The 17,013-nt window shown below is 40.9% G+C and overlaps 1 protein-coding gene across 1 annotated transcript in view; it reads right to left on the bottom strand.

The window, feature by feature from the left end:
* The window catches only part of LOC126281572 (uncharacterized), a 146,213-nt gene that overhangs the window by 64,398 nt on the left and 64,802 nt on the right, over positions 1-17,013 (bottom strand). The window contains exons 3-4 of the mRNA XM_049980645.1: positions 15,247-15,484; positions 4,037-4,164 (exon numbers count right to left, since the gene is read on the bottom strand). Coding sequence (XP_049836602.1) covers positions 4,037-4,164; positions 15,247-15,484 — 366 coding nt within the window. The remainder of the gene's footprint in view (positions 1-4,036; positions 4,165-15,246; positions 15,485-17,013) is intronic.

The following is a 17,013-nucleotide window of genomic DNA, read 5'->3' as shown; positions in this document are numbered from 1 at the left end:
CGACCCATTGCCTATACTTCCAAGACCCTCAACGAGGCGCAACGGCGTTACTCTCAAATCGAAAAGGAGGCGCTCGCTATCATTTATGCTCTAAAAAAGTTCAGCGTTTTTTTGTATGGTTCTAAGTTTCACCTCATCACCGACCACAAACCGCTGGTCTCTCTGTTCAGCCCCTCGGCGTCACTTCCGGATAAGGCAGCTCACCGCCTGCAACGTTGGGCCTTATACTTGTCTCGTTTTCATTATGAGATTCACTATCGCCCAACGGCCCAGCACGCAAACGCGGATGCATTGTCGCGATTGCCGATGGGCCCCGACCCTGTTTTCGATCGCGATGAACTCCTCTGTTTCCACATTGATGAGGAAGAACGTCGTGCAGTCGAGGGCTTTCCACTTACAGGTTCGCAGGTCGCGTCAGCTACTGCGCGGGACCCGGTCCTGCGTCGGGTGATCGGTTTTGTTCAACGAGGTTGGCCAGACAGGACCGGGGGCCGGGCATCGGATCCCCTTCGCAACTACCATGCCTTGCGCCTTCGTCTGTCTGTTCGTGATGGTGTTGTTCTTCTGGCCACGGATGGCGCATCTCCACGGGTCGTGGTGCCAGCCTCTCTTCGCAAAGATGTTCTCAAACTGTTGCACGGAGGCCATTGGGGTATTTCTCGGACTAAGTCCCTGGCCCGCAGGCACGTTTATTGGCCCGGAATTGATTCGGACATCGCCCATATGGTTGCTGCATGTGGCCAGTGTACTCAACAACTGGCGGCACCTCGTACAATGCCCTCTCCGTGGCCTGATCCAGCTCAGCCATGGGAACGGGTGCACGCCGACTTTGCTGGCCCCTTCCTCGGTACTTATTGGCTACTGTTGATTGACGCCTTCTCGAAGTTTCCATTTGTTGTTAGATGTCCGTCACCCACCACTGCGGCGACGACGCTGGCTTTGTCCAAAATCTTTGCGCTAGAAGGTCTTCCATCCACGATCGTCACGGACAATGGCCCTCAGTTCTCTTCGCAGGCCTTCCGTGATTTTTGTACTGGACAAGGGATTCATCACGTTACCGCACCTCCCTTCCATCCGCAATCGAATGGGGAGGTCGAGCGCCTTGTCCGCACTTTCAAATGCCAGATGAAAAAATTCCTTAGTGATTTTTCCACAGATGACGCCCTGCTGCAATTTCTGAGTTCTTATCGCTTCACGCCTCTGGGTGATCGCAGCCCTGCTGAACTCTTGCATGGCCGCCAACCGCGCACTCTACTGCACCTGCTTCACCCTGTCAGGCCTTGTACTGTGTCCCCTAGTGCGGGAAAATACTCGGTGGGCGCCGACGTGTGGGCACGAGGGTATGGATCTCGCCCTAAATGGATTCCAGGGGTGGTCAAGGCTCTTCGTGGCCGCCGGCTTTGTGAAATCCGTACGGGCGACGGCACGGTTGTTCGCCATTACGACCAGATGCGCCCACGAGTGGTGGCCACGCCTGTGCCACCGCCCCATCCTTCGCCTCCGCCAGCTCGAGACGCCAGTCCTGTCGCTGCTGCCGATCTACCGTCCGTGTTGATGCAGCCGCCGTCGCTGCCGCTTCCAAGTACTCCGGAACCGGCCCCAGTCGCGACGCCGCCTTCTCCGGGACCCATCTCGCTGGAGCACACTCCCAGGTCAATGACACCTATGGATGCTGCTCCGGAGTTTTCACCCATCATCTCATCCAGGAGGCACGTTCCTCGCACGAGCTTCCGTCCTGGACATTTTCGACCATACTCCCGTGTCTCTGCGCGGGATCTCCTCGGGGCCTCACAAGAGGCCATGGATGTCTCTGCGCTGTCCATGTCTCCAAGGAAGTGAGTGTTTATTTTTTTCAAGGGGGGAAAAGTGTTGTGATAGTGCCACGACATTTAACAGTGCCGCCACGACAGTACGCACAAACGGCGATAGAGGCGCTCCGCAAATCAGATGAGCGCGGGAGCGCCACCTAGCTACGAACGGCACCGGCCGCATGTCACGGCACAGCAGTCGAATACGAGAGACTGAGTTGTAATCATGTGATCAGCTATTGTTTCTAAGAGAGAGTGTGAAAATCCACGCAATTATTGTGATTAAAGGTTATAACAGTCTAGTGTCTGTATTTGTGTCTTTGTATTCTATATATGTCAGCTGAAATTTTTCTTCTATATCTAACATGTGTGGCACTTCGTGTTCTATTTGTACTTGTTGTGGTGGCAGTCTTAAGATTTCGTTTTCCTCTGATTGTTTAATTGATGTGTGTTGTTCTTTGTTTGTTTGCTCTGGGATGTTTGAGTCAATTACTGTATTTTCTTCTTCTGATTGCACATTATTTTGTTCCAGTATTTGTTGTACTTGTTGTTTGATGTTTTCTAATTCTGACTGGGGTATCATGTTATTTTTGATTATTACACGGATCTGATCAGCTAGTCGTTGTTCTGTTAAAAATTTTAATTCTGGGTATCTGGTAATAAATATTGTGTATACTTGTGATCTGTATCCAGTTGCGTTGGTTCCTAGGTTTGTTGCTCAGTAATAACAGAACATGAGGTGTCGATTAACTTCATGTGACCATCTCATCCTCTGTCTTTGTTTTCCTTCTAGGGTGGTTGCAGGAAGCATATCCTGCAAAACACCTCTATTTGGATTTAAATCATTTTCCAGTTGGCTAGCAGTATCGTTACCATTGTGGGCGGGCATAGGGTTCAAGCGTCATCCCCGACCATGACGGCGCTTGTCCGAGGCTTCTTTAGTTGTGTCCTGAACCAACTAATCACACTAAAAGGGGGGTTAGCCCTATTAGTGGTTTGTTCTTTTCGTCGCCTTTTACGACTGGCAGAACATATTGTTATTATTATTATTATTATTATCATCCCTGCCTTTGTGTACATAAAACAAAATTGTATAATTATTATGATGCTCTATGTAAACATCAGCTTTCTATGTTTTCGGCAAATTTACTTTTGAAATTTCTCCTGTACCAAAATCAAATGATTTTGATTATGTTGTAATGAGACTAATAAACCACAATTCACAATCACCCATCAGTGTGATTTTGTTGAATTTGTTTCTCTGTGACCAACAATGTTTTAGTGGTGCCAGTGCTAATTCCCACACTTTGCTGAGCTAAAATTGTGTGTAACTGTTGAGTAGGTAATTTGTTACGCATATTTTGACCACTCCTGCTGCTGACCATTGTCTTAATATGGAACTTGGTATGAACTAGGGACAAGCCTTCTGGGATTCTATCTTTAAATAATTGGTCAAATTACACATGAAAACTGCCATAATTAGCAGAGACACCGGATTTCATCTCAGCAAAATGTGGAAACAGCATTTGCGGCACTAGGCAGCATTGGCTGAAGAGAAAAGAACTCAATGAGATCACACCGATGGAGGCCCGGAGTCAGGACAGTTGGGCTGTGCAGAGTCTGTGGCTTGTTTCTGTTGGAGGACGCTCTGAATGTCTACATCCTCTGCAAATATGTCACAATCCCACCTCCTGGCTTGCACTTTTATGGAAAAACCCATGCATAAATTGGTTAGCTACTACAACTTCCCACAGTCATTCCTGAAGATGAGAAGCAGATATCTCACTTAAATACTGTACACTTTACACAACACCACCTGATGCAAAGCTTGAGAACCTTCTCAAGGAGTTATTACACAATGAAAGGATCAAAAAGCACATATTTAAATTTAAAGTCCAAAATTGGTCAACTTCATAGCACTTGATGGTCTGTATATCAAAATTCAGTAACTCTTCTTAATTCCAGAACAACTTATGAGGAATATCCCCCCCCCCCCCCCTCAAGAGAGGGGAGGGTGACAAAAAGTCAGATGCAGAATGATTGCTTTAATTTTCACTGTTGATTTTTAGTCTTTGTAAGATGTTAAATAACCTGTATCTCTATACTAGTTAAACACACATTTTGTTATAAATAGGGGAAAAATGTGCTGAAGCATAATGACAAACAGTGCTTGTATGTTGTCCACAGAAGTTATGTATAATGGTCTACTATATTCATATAAACTTCACCTTTTTGCTCTATGCCTGATTTCCTGTTGCCTGTTATCCAAATCATCCTTTCTTTCTTCCAGTAATTTCAGTTCTTTCTTATTTATTTTCTTTTTTAGATGTTCCTGTTCTTCCCTCTTGTCTCTCTCCTATTCATTGAAGAACAAGATGATGAGTATGATTGTAACATTAAGATATTCTTTTAGTTTTTACAATAAAAACTTGAAAACACACACATACCAAAACATTGGTGAACAAATAATAATATGATATCACTACGACCAGGCATTGTGATTTAGCTAGTACCTCTAAATGATATCTATGTATTTTAGGGATAAAATTTTAATAATTTTTTGTTTATTTATTCACAATATGGTAAATTACAATATTTTTAACACTACATGTATGCACTGCGTGTACGAGTGCATGACTGTAGTGTAATATTTATCGTCATTTTTATCTGTTTTCCATCTTTGTTTGTGTTGATGATGCTGGTGATGGTGATGAAGATGAAGATGAAGATGGTGATGAGAGAAAGGAGAGGGTGAAACCTGGTGCTTGCACATAGCCTGCTCCTTCTGAATAGCACCAAGGGGGCTGCCAAGCTTAATGCCATTTGGTGGACGGATCACCATTTAGTATCACATCCCCTCACTTCATGACACACTGAGGAGAGGTTTCACATTTAAACCAGGACATTGGTGCAAAGTGCGATGATCATGAACTTTACGCCAGTCAGGAACGTTACACCAGCATTTCTTGGGTACTACTAATTATGAAACAAAGTAAGTAAACAGAGGAAGCTAAGGAAAAAATGTTTATAAATAAGGGTTTCTCTCCTGTTATACATGGTTAAACTTTACCGATAAATGATGGACACAAAATCTCGGCAAACAGTGCTACTGAAAGTTAAAAGAGAAATGTTGGTGAGCATAAAAACCAAAATTATCCAAATAATGTTAAGAAAGTCCTCAAAAATGAAAATGTCATGTCTCTGTACCCCAAGACTACAAAGAAAGTGAGAAACACAAAAACACAATCAGTTAACTATAAAATAAAATGTACCATGTCCTGATGATATCCTGGACATGATCTTTAAAAAAAGTTCAAATGATATAATCAATGTGTCATTTAGTACAAGGATATTCCCAACAAATGTAAAACCATCAATAGTAAAGCCACTTCACATTGAGTGTGACGCGAAAGACATACAACCATAAAGACAGATTAGATTAGAGTTACTTTCATTCCAAGTGATCCGTAGTCAGGAGGTCCTCTAGGATGTAGAACATGTCAGAAAAACAACAATACACAACAAATATTTACAACTCAAACAAATAAGCTAATGTACCATGCCACAGGTCCCAAGTGGCATGGTCGTCATTTTTTAATGAACGCTATATGAAAGAATCATTTTACAAATACTAATGCACGGAATTTAAAATAAAAAAGTTTTTTATTTATTTATAAGGTAATAAACATGTAATACAACTATGAAATACTTATTTACAATGAACACATTGTTGTTGTTGTTGTTGTTGTTGTCTTCAGTCCTGAGACTGGTTTGATGCAGCTCTCCATGCTACTCTATCCTGTGCAAGCTTCTTCATCTCCCAGTACCTACTGCAACCTACATCCTTCTGAATCTGCTTGGTGTATTCATCTCTTGGTCTCCTTGTACGATTTTTACTCTCTTCGCTGCCCTCCAATGCTAAATTTGTGATCCCTTGATGCCTCAAAACATGTCCTACCGACCGATCCCTTCTTCTAGTCAAGTTGTGCCACAAACTTCTCTTCTCTTCTCTCCAATCCTATTCAATACCTCCTCATTAGTTACGTGATCTATCCACCTTATCTTCAGCATTCTTCTGTACCACCACATTTCGAAAGCTTCTATTCTCTTCTTGTCCAAACTAGTTATTGTCCATGTTTCACTTCCATACATGGCTACACTCCAAACAAATACTTTCAGAAACGACTTCCTGATACATAAATCTATATTCGATGTTAACAAATTTCTCTTCTTCAGAAGCGCTTTCCTTGCCATTGCCAGTCTACATTTTATATCCTCTCTACTTCGACCATCGTCAGTTATTTTACTCCCTAAGTAGCAAAACTCCTTTACTACTTTAAGTGTCTCATTTCCTAATCTAATTCCCTCAGCATCACCCAATTTAATTTGACTACATTCCATTATCCTCGTTTTGCTTTTGTTGATGTTCATCTTATATCCTCCTTTCAAGACACTGTCCATTCCGTTCAACTGCTCTTCCAAGTCCTTTGCCGTCTCTAACAGAATTACAATGTCATCGGCGAACCTCAAAGTTTTTACTTCTTCTCCATGAATTTTAATACCTACTCCAAATTTTTCTTTTGTTTCCTTTACTGCTTGCTCAATATACAGATTGAATAACATCGGGGAGAGGCAACAACCCTGTCTCACTCCCTTCCCAACCACTGCTTCCCTTTCATGCCCCTCAACTCTTATGACTGCCATCTGGTTTCTGTAGAAATTGTAAATAGCCTTTCGCTCCCTGTATTTACCCCTGCCACCTTTAGAATTTGAAAGAGAGTATTCCAGTCAACATTGTCAAAAGCTTTCTCTAAGTCTACAAATGCTAGAAACGTAGGTTTGCCTTTTCTTAATCTTTCTTCTAAGATAAGTCGTAAGGTCAGTATTGCCTCACATGTTCCAAAATTTCTACGGAATCCAAACTGATCCTCCCCGAGGTCCGCTTCTACCAGTTTTTCCATTCATATGTAAAGAATTCGCGTTAGTATTTTGCAGCTATGACTTATTAAACTGATAGTTCGGTAATTTTCACATCTGTCAGCACCTGCTTTCTTTGGGATTGGAATTATTATATTCTTCTTGAAGTTTGAGGGTATTTCGCCTGTCTCATACATCTTGCTCACCAGCTGGTAGAGTTTTGTCATGACTGGCTCTCCCAAGGCCGTCAGTAGTTCTAATGGAATGTTGTCTACTCCGGGGGCCTTGTTTCGACTCAGGTCTTTCAGTGCTCTGTCAAACTCTTCACGCAGTATCTTATCTCCCATTTCGTCTCCATCTACATCCTCTTCCATTTCCATAATATTGTCCTCAAGTACATCGCCCTTGCATAAACCTTCTATATACTCCTTCCACCTTTCTGCCTTCCCTTCTTTGCTTAGAACTAGGTTGCCATCTGAGCTCTTGATATTCATACACGTGGTTCTCTTCTCTCCAAAGGTCTCTTTAATTTTCCTGTAGGCAGTATCTAACTTACCCCTGGTGAGATAAGCTTCTACATCCTTACATTTGTCCTCTAGCCATCCCTGCTTAGCCATTTTGCACTTCCTGTCGATCTCATTTTTGAGACGTTTGTATTCCTTTTTGCCTGCTTCATTTACTGAATTTTTACATTTTCTCCTTTCACCAATTAAATGCAATATTTCTTCTGTTACCTAAGGATTTCTAGCAGCCCTCGTCTTTTTACCTACTTTATCCTCGGCTGCCTTCACCACTTCATCCCTCAGAGCTACCCATTCTTCTTCTACTGTGTTTCTTTCCCCCATTCCTGTCAATTGTTCCCTTATGCTCTCCTTGAAACTCTGTACAACCTCTGGTTCTTTCAGCTTATCCAGATCCCATGTCCTTAAATTCCCACCTTTTTGCAGTTTCTTCAGTTTTAACCTACAGGTCATAACCAACAGATTGTGGTCAGAGTCCACATCTGCCCCTGGAAATGCCCTACAATTTAAAACCTTAATCCTAAATCTCTGTCTTACCATTATATAATCTATCTGATACCTTTTAGTATCTCCAGGATTCTTCCATGTATACAACCTTCTTTTATGATTCTTGAACCAAGTGTTAGCTATGATTAAGTTATGCTCTGTGCAAAATTCTACCAGACGGCTTCCTCTTTCATTTCTTCCCCCCAATCCATATTCACCTACTATGTTTCCTTCTCTCCCTTTTCCTACTGATGAATTCCAGTCACCCATGACCATTAAATTTTCGTCTCCCTTCACTACCTGAATAATTTCTTTTATCTCATGATACATTTCATCAATTTCTTCATCATCTGCAGAGCTAGTTGGCATATAAACTTGTACTACTGTAGTAGGCATGGGGTTTGTGTCTATCTTGGCCACAATAATGCGTTCACTATGCTGTTTGTAGTAGCTTACCTGCACTCCTATTTTTTTATTCATTATTAAACCTACTCCTGTATTACCCCTATTTGATTTTGTATTTATAACCTTGTATTCACCTGACCAAAAGTCTTGTTCCTCCTGCCACTGAACTTCACTAATGCCCGCTATATCTAACGTTAACCTATCCATTTCCCTTTTTAAATTTTCTAACCTACTTGCCCGATTAAGGGATCTGACATTCCATGCTCCAATCCGTAGAATGCCAGTTTTCTTTCTCCTGATAACGACATCCTCAAGAGTAGTCCTCGCCCGGAGATCCAAATGGGGGACTATTTTACCTCCGGAATATTTTACACAAGAGGACGCCATCATCATTTAATCATACAGTAAAGCTGCAAGTCCTTGGGAAAAATTACGGCTGTAGTTTCCCCTTGCTTTCAGCCGTTCGCAGTACCAGCACAGCAAGGCCGTTTTGGTTAATGTTGCAAGGCCAGATCAGTCAATCATCCAGACTGTTGCCCCTGTAACTACTGAAAAGGCTGCTGCCCCTCTTCAGGAACCACATGTTTGTCTGGCCTCTCAACAGATACCCCTCCGTTGTGGTTGCACCTACGGTACGGCCATCTGTATCGCTGAGGCACGCAAGCCTCCCCACCAACGGCAAGGTCCATGGTTCATGGGAGGGTGAACACATTACTGCACTGAAACTGTGCAGAAGTTAAACAAATCAGTTGGTTCTACTGAGAAATTCATCAATGGAGTTGAAGGAGTTGGCCACCAATAAATCCTTTAGGCATCTCTTAAACTGAATTTCACTGGTTGTTAAGCTTTTTCTGGCTGCTGGCAAGTTATTAAATATGTGTGTTCCTGAATAATGCAGACCTTTTTGTACAAGAGTAAGTGACTTTAAATCTGTGTGAAGATTATTCTTATTTCTAGTATTGATTCCATGAATTGAGCTGTTGGTTTGAAAAAGTGATATATTTTTAATGACAAATTTCATTAAGGAATAAATATATTGGGAAGCAAGGCTTTTGCAAGATGTTCTTGAGTTCATACCACATATAACTCTTACTGCACGTTTTTGTGCCTGGAAAACTTTAGCTTGGCTTGATGAATTGCCCCAAAAAATAATCCCTTATGACATTATGGAATGAAAGTAAGCACAGTACACCAGCTTTTTCATTTTTATATCCCCTATGTCTGACACAATTCGCATTGCAAATAGAAATTTGTTAAGACGCTTCAGCAGTTCTGTGGTGTGCTCCTCCCAGTTAAATTTATTATGAAGCTGTAATCCCAAGAATTTAACACTGTCCACTTCTTCTATCTACTTGTCATCGTATGTTAGGCGTATACTCGCGGGACACCCCAGTACTCTGTAGCGGAGTGTGCGCTGACTGGTGGAAGTAAAGCTGTGAGGATGGGGCGTGAGTCGTGCTTGGGTAGCTCAGTTGGTAGAGCACTTGCCCGTGAAAGGCAAAGGTCTCGAGTTCGAGTCTCGGTCTGGCACACAGTTTTAATCTGCCAGAAAGTTTCATATCAGTGCACACTCCACTGCAGAGTGAAAATCTCATTCTGGAAACATCCGCCAGGCTGTGGTTTAGCCATGTCTCCGCAATATCCTTTCTTTCAGGAGTGCTAGTTCTGCAAGGTTCGCAAGAGAGCTTCTGTAAAGTTGGGAAGGTAGGAGACGAGGTACTGGCCGAAGTAAAGCTGTGAGGACGGGGCGTGAGTCGTGCTTGGGTAGCTCAGTTGGTAGAACACTTGCCCGTGGTCAGCAAAGGTCCTGAGTTCGAGTCTCGATCCAGCACACAGTTTTATTCTGCCAGGAAGTTTCATATCAGCGCACACTCCGCTACAGAGTGAAAATCTCATTCTGGAAACATTCCCCAGGCTGTAGCTAAGCCATGTCTCCACAATATCCTTTCTTTCAGGAGTGCTAGTTCTGCAAGTTTCGCAGGAGAGTTTCTGTAAAGTTTGGAAGGTAGGAGACGAGGTAGTGGCGGAAGTAAAGCTATGAAGACGGGGTGTGAGTTGTGCTTGGGTAGCTCAGTTGGTAGAGCACTTGCCCACGGTCGTAAAAGGTCCCGAGTTCGAGTCTCAGTCTGGCACACAGTTTTAATCTGCCAGAAAGTTTTATAATATTCTAATTTACTTTCACTATTAGCTGCCTTTTTTATAAAATAAATGAAATAGTAATTTATGAAAGGTTAAGTAACTTTTTCCATAAAAAACAATATTAATTAACCCAGAAAATGGTTAAAAAATCTACTGATATAGCTGCCTTTGACCTCTTAGAAAATGTTCTAAATGCTGTAGATCAAGATGAATTAATCTGTGGACTTGAAGTTAGTGGGGAGAGGCATGGTAATTATGATGACAAATAATCGGCACAATCCCGTCACATATTATGAATACTTTTATTCTCGCAGCATATAAACAATGCGTGTAGCGTAGAACGTGTACTACAGAGAACTGATCTGGCAAAGATAAAGTTGTTCTTGATACAGTAGGGCAACGATATTGTTGGGGGGTAGAGCCAGTGGTTCTGTGTCCCCACCGACTGTTTCTACACCTATTTAAAGCCTTTGATCTGATCAATGACGATCCACTGCTTAGGAAATTATAAAAATATGGTACTTATGGAGTTGCTTACAACTGGTTTAAGTAATATGCTTCTAGCAGGCAACAGATGATAGAAATATAGCACTAGATAAAAGTTACTTTTCATGATACAGGAAACTTAACTAGGGAGTACCTCAACAATCTCTGTAAGGTTCTCTTTTATTCTTTTTAATAAATGATTTATCCCTCATGGGCCAACAATGGAGCCAGTTTTGTTTGCAAATCAAACTAGTCTTTTCATCAAAAGACACAATGCAGCAGATGTACAGGAGGTCTATTTGATGGCAGAAATAGCAGAAACATGTTTTAGACAATGGCAGTGAGATATATGAGAACAATATGGGTGAGCTTTAGAGATGAAAGAGCAAAATTTGGAAACAATATAATCCTAGAATTATGGGACTGTACCAGTGAAGAAACATCTTGTATGAAGTTTCTGGCATACTAGTTAGATGGGCATTTAAGATGTGAAAAATACATTGAAGTAGTGAACAAAAGGTTGAGTGAGCATGGCAGTGAGTAATACTAATAAGTGAAATGACGTGTGAAGTGGAATGGGGTGTGGACATTGGTGTTTGTGTTCATGTATGTGGTGTGTGTGTGTGTGTGTGTGTGTGTGTGTGTGTGTGTGTTAGAAAGAGAGAGAGAGAGAGACCATAGAAGTGATGAAACATGCATTAGAATATAAAATTTTCAAACTATAATGGGCAGTGAATGAAAAAGAGGTAGGTAGGAAAAAAAGTGAGTAAGCTGTTTATTATTTTAAAAGTAATTGCCATAACTGTTAATACTCTTTTTCCACTATGAGAGAAAGATATAGGCAGGTAGGAAAAAAGTGAGTAAGCTGTTTATTATTTTAAAAGTAATTGCCATAACTGTTAATACTCTTTTTCCACTATGAGAGAAGACAGTCAGCGCCTCATGGAAAAATGTTTGTGGTTGCCTAAGGAACCATAACTGTACCCAGCCATGCACATCTTTGTCTGAAGCAAATCGATGGCCATGAATGTCTTTCAAGACTCCAAAAACAAGGAAATCTCATGGAGAGAGATCGCGGCTTGTAGTGAAATTGCTTGCTTATGGAAAATTGTCTCAGTTATGTGAATGGATTTGTGATTTCCTGTCAGAAAGGTCACAGTTCGTAGTAATTGATGGAAAGTCATCGAGTAAAACAGAAGTGATTTCTGGCGTCCCCCAAGGTAGTGTTATAGGCCCTTTGCTGTTCCTTACCTGTATAAACGATTTGGGAGACAATCTGAGCAGCCGTCTTAGGTTGTTTGCAGATGACACTGTCGTTTATCGACTAATAAAGTCATCAGAAGAGCAAAACAAATTGCAAAATGATTTAGAAATGACATCTGAATGGTACGAAAATTGGCAGTTGACCCTAAATAACGAAAAGTGTGAGGTCATCCACATGAGTGCTAAAAGGAATTCACTAAACTTCAGTTACACGATAAATCAGTCTAATCTAAAAGCCATAAATTCAACTAAATACTAGGTATTACAAATACAAACAACTTAAATTGGAAGGAACACATAGAAAATGTTGAGGGGAAGGCTAACTAAAGACACTTAGAAAATATAACAGTTCTACTAAGGAAACTGCCTGCACTACGCTTCTCCATCCTCTTGTAGAATACTGCTGCACAGTGTGGTATCCTTGCCAGATAGGACTGACAGAGTACATCGAAAAAGTTCAAAGAAGGGCAGCACATTTTGTATTATCACAAAATATGGAAGAGAGTGTCGCAGAAATGATATGGATATGAGCTGGACATCATGAAAGGAAAGGCGTTTTTCTCATGAAATTCCAATCACCAACTTTCTCCTCCGAATGTGAAAGTATTATGTTGACACCGACCTCATTAGGGAGAAATGATCAACATGATAAAATAAGAGAAATCAGAGCTCATATTGAAATATATAGGTGTTTGTTCTTTCTGCGCACTATACGAGATTGGAATAATAGAGAATTATGTTGAGAGAATTAGATTAGGAAATGAGACACTTAAAGTAGTAAAGAAGTTTTGCTATTTGGGGAGCAAAATAACTGATGATGGTCGAAGTAGAGAAGATATAAAATGTAGACTGGCAATGGCAAGGAAAGCGTTTCTTAAGAAGAAAAATTTGTTAACATTGAGTATAGATTTAAGTGTCAGGAAGTCGTTTCTGAAAGTATTTGTATGAAGTGTAGCCATGTATGGAAGTGAAACATGGACAATAAATAGTTTAGACAAGAAGAGAATAGAAGCTTTTGAAATGTGGTGGTACAGAAGAATGATGAAGATTAGATGGGTAGATCACATAACTAATGAGGAGGTATTGAATAGAATTGGGGAGAAGAGGAGCTTGTGGCACAACTTGACTAGAAGAAGGGATCGGTTGGTAGCACATGTTCTGAGACATCGAGGGATCACCAATTCAGTATTGGAGGGCAGTGCGGAGGGTAAAAATCGAAGAGGGAGGCCAAGAGATGAATACACTAAGCTGATTCAGAAGGATGTAGGCTGCAGTAGGTACTGGGAGATGAAGAAGCTTGCACAGGATAGAGTAGCATGGAGAGCTGCATCAAACCAGTCTCAGGACTGAAGACCACAACAACAACAACAACAACAACAACATGAAGGTGGTTCGATGAACCCTCTGCAAGCATTTAGATGTGATTTGCAGAGTATCCAAGTAGATGTAGAGACTGTATGGAGGATGTGTAAGGGTTTCTCAGTGAAACTTCTGCAGTGTAGTTGGAAGAACCTTGGCAACATGAGGGCAGGCCTTATCCTGCAACAGAATGACACAATCCATCAACATTCCTGGGTATTTGGCCTTGCTGGAGCAATTCAGTTTTTTGCAAAGTGTCTACATGTTGCTGTTGTTAATTGTGTCACCCTGTTCTAGACAATCAGTGAGCAGTAGGACCACACAGTCAAAGAAAAAGGTCATCATGACTTTCCCGGAGCTGGTGTGCACGGCTTTGGATTTTTTCAGTAGGGGCGAGTCAACGTGCTTCCATTGTTGGCTCTGATGCTTGTTCACCGGCTCATAATGATGACACTGTACCTTACCTCTCATGACAATATGGGACAGGGAACAATATTCTTCATTATGATTCCTTTCCAGGTGCTGCGGTGATGTCGACATTCTGTCCAATTTGTGCTCCTCTGTAAGGCTGTGGGGAATCCACTGTGCACAATTTTTCCAGAATTTCAGATGCTGCTCTGTCATCATTGGTTCCCTGTGTGAGCTGAATGGCTTCCATCGGCTGTCATTTCTGATGGCTGGCTTCCATCGTCTGTCATTACTGACGGCAGCATCCACCACATCAATGACAGAAGGGATAATACACGATGAACCTGCCCTGGCTGATGGCTGTCTTTCAATGACTTGTGTTACCCATACACAGCAGACATTCGAGCATGAATTATACTTTTTGACACTATTTCTGCAGTCAAAAACTGCACTACACCTCACTGTTCCTCCTTCCTGGACTCTGTACCAAAGTCGGATGCACTCACTGACTTTACAGCGAACACATCTAACAGGCAAACAGCACTATGGTGAACGTTCATATTGTTCCTTCCTGATTCTCAAAGAGGGCACTTCTATACATACATATCTATCTGCATTATCAGCATATGCATCGTGCTTGTTATTATAGTCTGTCTCATTTTCATTTGACTGCATCTTTTATCTGTACATAATTAAGACCAAAATTTGTTTCCATGTTACATTATCTACATTCTGTATACCTCTTTCCAAGTGATTTGCATGTATTGTTATACAAAATGACAATATTTTTAGATAAATCAGATTGTAAATGGGCAAAAAATATAGTGTGGAACTGAAAGGTAATCAGAAATAACAATCATCAAATTATAGTGGATACCTCAGTAGCAAAATTACTATTTCTTTTCATTTTTTACACAGGTAACTTGAAAAAAGACACTAGAGCAGCTCGAACTTGGAGAACTAAATACAACTCATGTGACACTAAATTTGATATATTGTAGTAACTTTCAAAATGTGCCGCTTTCTGAATGAGATGTTGCTCAACTGCACTCAACAGAAGAAGCAGAAAACACGGAAGGTCCTGAGAAATAGGATGAATAAAGAGAGAGAAACATTCTTAAGGCTTTGTCAGTTTATGTGATTGCTCTAAGCTTGTTGATACCAGTGCCTACCAATTTTAATGGTATATTACAGCACTGAGGATGGTCACTAAGTGACCGAAAATCGATTTTGCGGATAATAAAACAAAACAAAAAAATACGACCAATGCTGATTCTCTTGCCAATTATATCCACTATTTGGTTGTGGTGCACAGAACACTCCATGGAGTCGCTAATCAATAACATTCAATATGTTGAAACAGGTAGGTTGGAAGATGTGTATATCTCCTCACTTATAAGTACTGTTTCCTTTTGCTATAGTGTCATTCAGTTTTAAGACAAAGCTATCACTACCTCCAAAAGTCTCAGATTCTGTTGCAGCTTCTGAATGGCTGCCATTACTTGAGTCTCCAGTGATCTCAATCCTGTTTCTGCCATAGCTCCCTGTCCAACAAGCTGCTGTTGTGCCAGTGTGATCTGGGAATACAGCTCCTTCTCATAGTGGGCACGTTCCTCTTGAACTCTTTTTTCATATGACAATAACTTCTCATGAAAATATTCTTGTTCTGCCAGCTGAGAAGCCTTTATCAACCTGCATAAAAGTTAATTCTCCTTTAGTGCAACATAAAAAACTGGCAATAAATTCAAGTAATGCAACACTATTCAGCATCTACTATGTCTTTGTAGCTTACATCTATTAACAAGACTGAAGCAATGATTTTACAACAGCAAGTAAGGGCATCAATAGACGCTCTCTAAATCCACTGGGAAAAATTCATGGTACTGTATTTATAAATATTTTGTAGCTGAAAGTGTGTTAAGAATGAGAGTAGGAGTCTAATAAGATGTGCATGCCTACTTCAGTCAATAAATAATAGTAAGTAAAAGATTTAATGGTCTTGAGTAACAAGAGTGTGATGACTGCAATATACTGAACATTTGTATGAATTGATATGCAAATATTTATACAAGTCAAACAGAATGTTTCCTGGGGTTGTAGAAAAATATCCGCTACCAGTCACAATAAAATGTTGTTTATTCGTCACATGACTGGTTTCGGGCTTACGCCCATCTGCAGGTGTTTATACATTCATATACATGTTTGTACTGTTGGAGATCACTGTATTGCTTGAATGGTCTTCATCATCTTGATTTTACATGTTTTGAATGCTTTGACAGTTCGTAATATCTGGCTATGTAACATTAAATGAATTTTATCTATAGTGGATGCTGTTAAACTCCGTGACTGTTCCTTTATGGGGTTGTAGAAAAACATCCGCTACCAGTCACAATAAAAGGTTGTTTATTCGTCACATGACCGGTTTTGGGCTTACGCCCATCTTCAGGTGTTTATACATTCATATACATGTTTGTATTGTTGGAGATACAGTAAATTCTTCAACTAAAATTGCTCAATAGTGTAACAGTATATGCATCTGATGAGATAACTGTAATATTCTATGCAGATATTGCAAAAGAATTTATTCCCGTCCTAGCAGGAATTTTATCACAGGTTGTTGGAGCAAAGAAGGACAACAACCAAATGAGAACAAGTACAGATCATTATTGAAGGGCCGTTAGACAGAGGTACACCAATTATACGCCTATATCAATGACATCAGTCTGCTGCAGAATTATGGAATGTTTTATGCTCACACTTACCAACCTTTCATAGAACAGAACTCTTGCGAAACTCAGCTCAATCTATTCATCATTGAGACTCAGAGCACTATAGACAACAGTGCCAGGTTGTTGGGATCATTCTTGATATGCAAAAGATATTCTATAGAGTACGAGCTTACTGAGTATCTAACCAATTCTGTCACTGGATTCAGGATATACTAGCAGATAGAACTCACTATGTTATTCTTAACAGGATGATATCAACAGATGTAAAAGTAGCTTTGGGAATACCCCAAAGGGTGTTGTAGCTCCACTGCTGTCTATGATATGCATGAATGATTCAACGGAGCTTGTCAGTAGCTCTATGAGGCTGTTCAAAGATAGTGCTGTTGTCTACAGGAAGGTGCAATGCCATAAAAGACTAGCAAAAAGCAGGAAGACCTACAGACAATGAATGACTGATGCAGTAATTGCCGGCTGATCCAGAACATAAACATA

This window comes from Schistocerca gregaria, chromosome 7 (assembly GCF_023897955.1).
Source record: "Schistocerca gregaria isolate iqSchGreg1 chromosome 7, iqSchGreg1.2, whole genome shotgun sequence".
NCBI lineage: Eukaryota > Metazoa > Arthropoda > Insecta > Orthoptera > Acrididae > Schistocerca > Schistocerca gregaria.
Note: the sequence above shows the minus strand (reverse complement) of the source record. Positions and strands in the feature narration are given on the sequence as shown.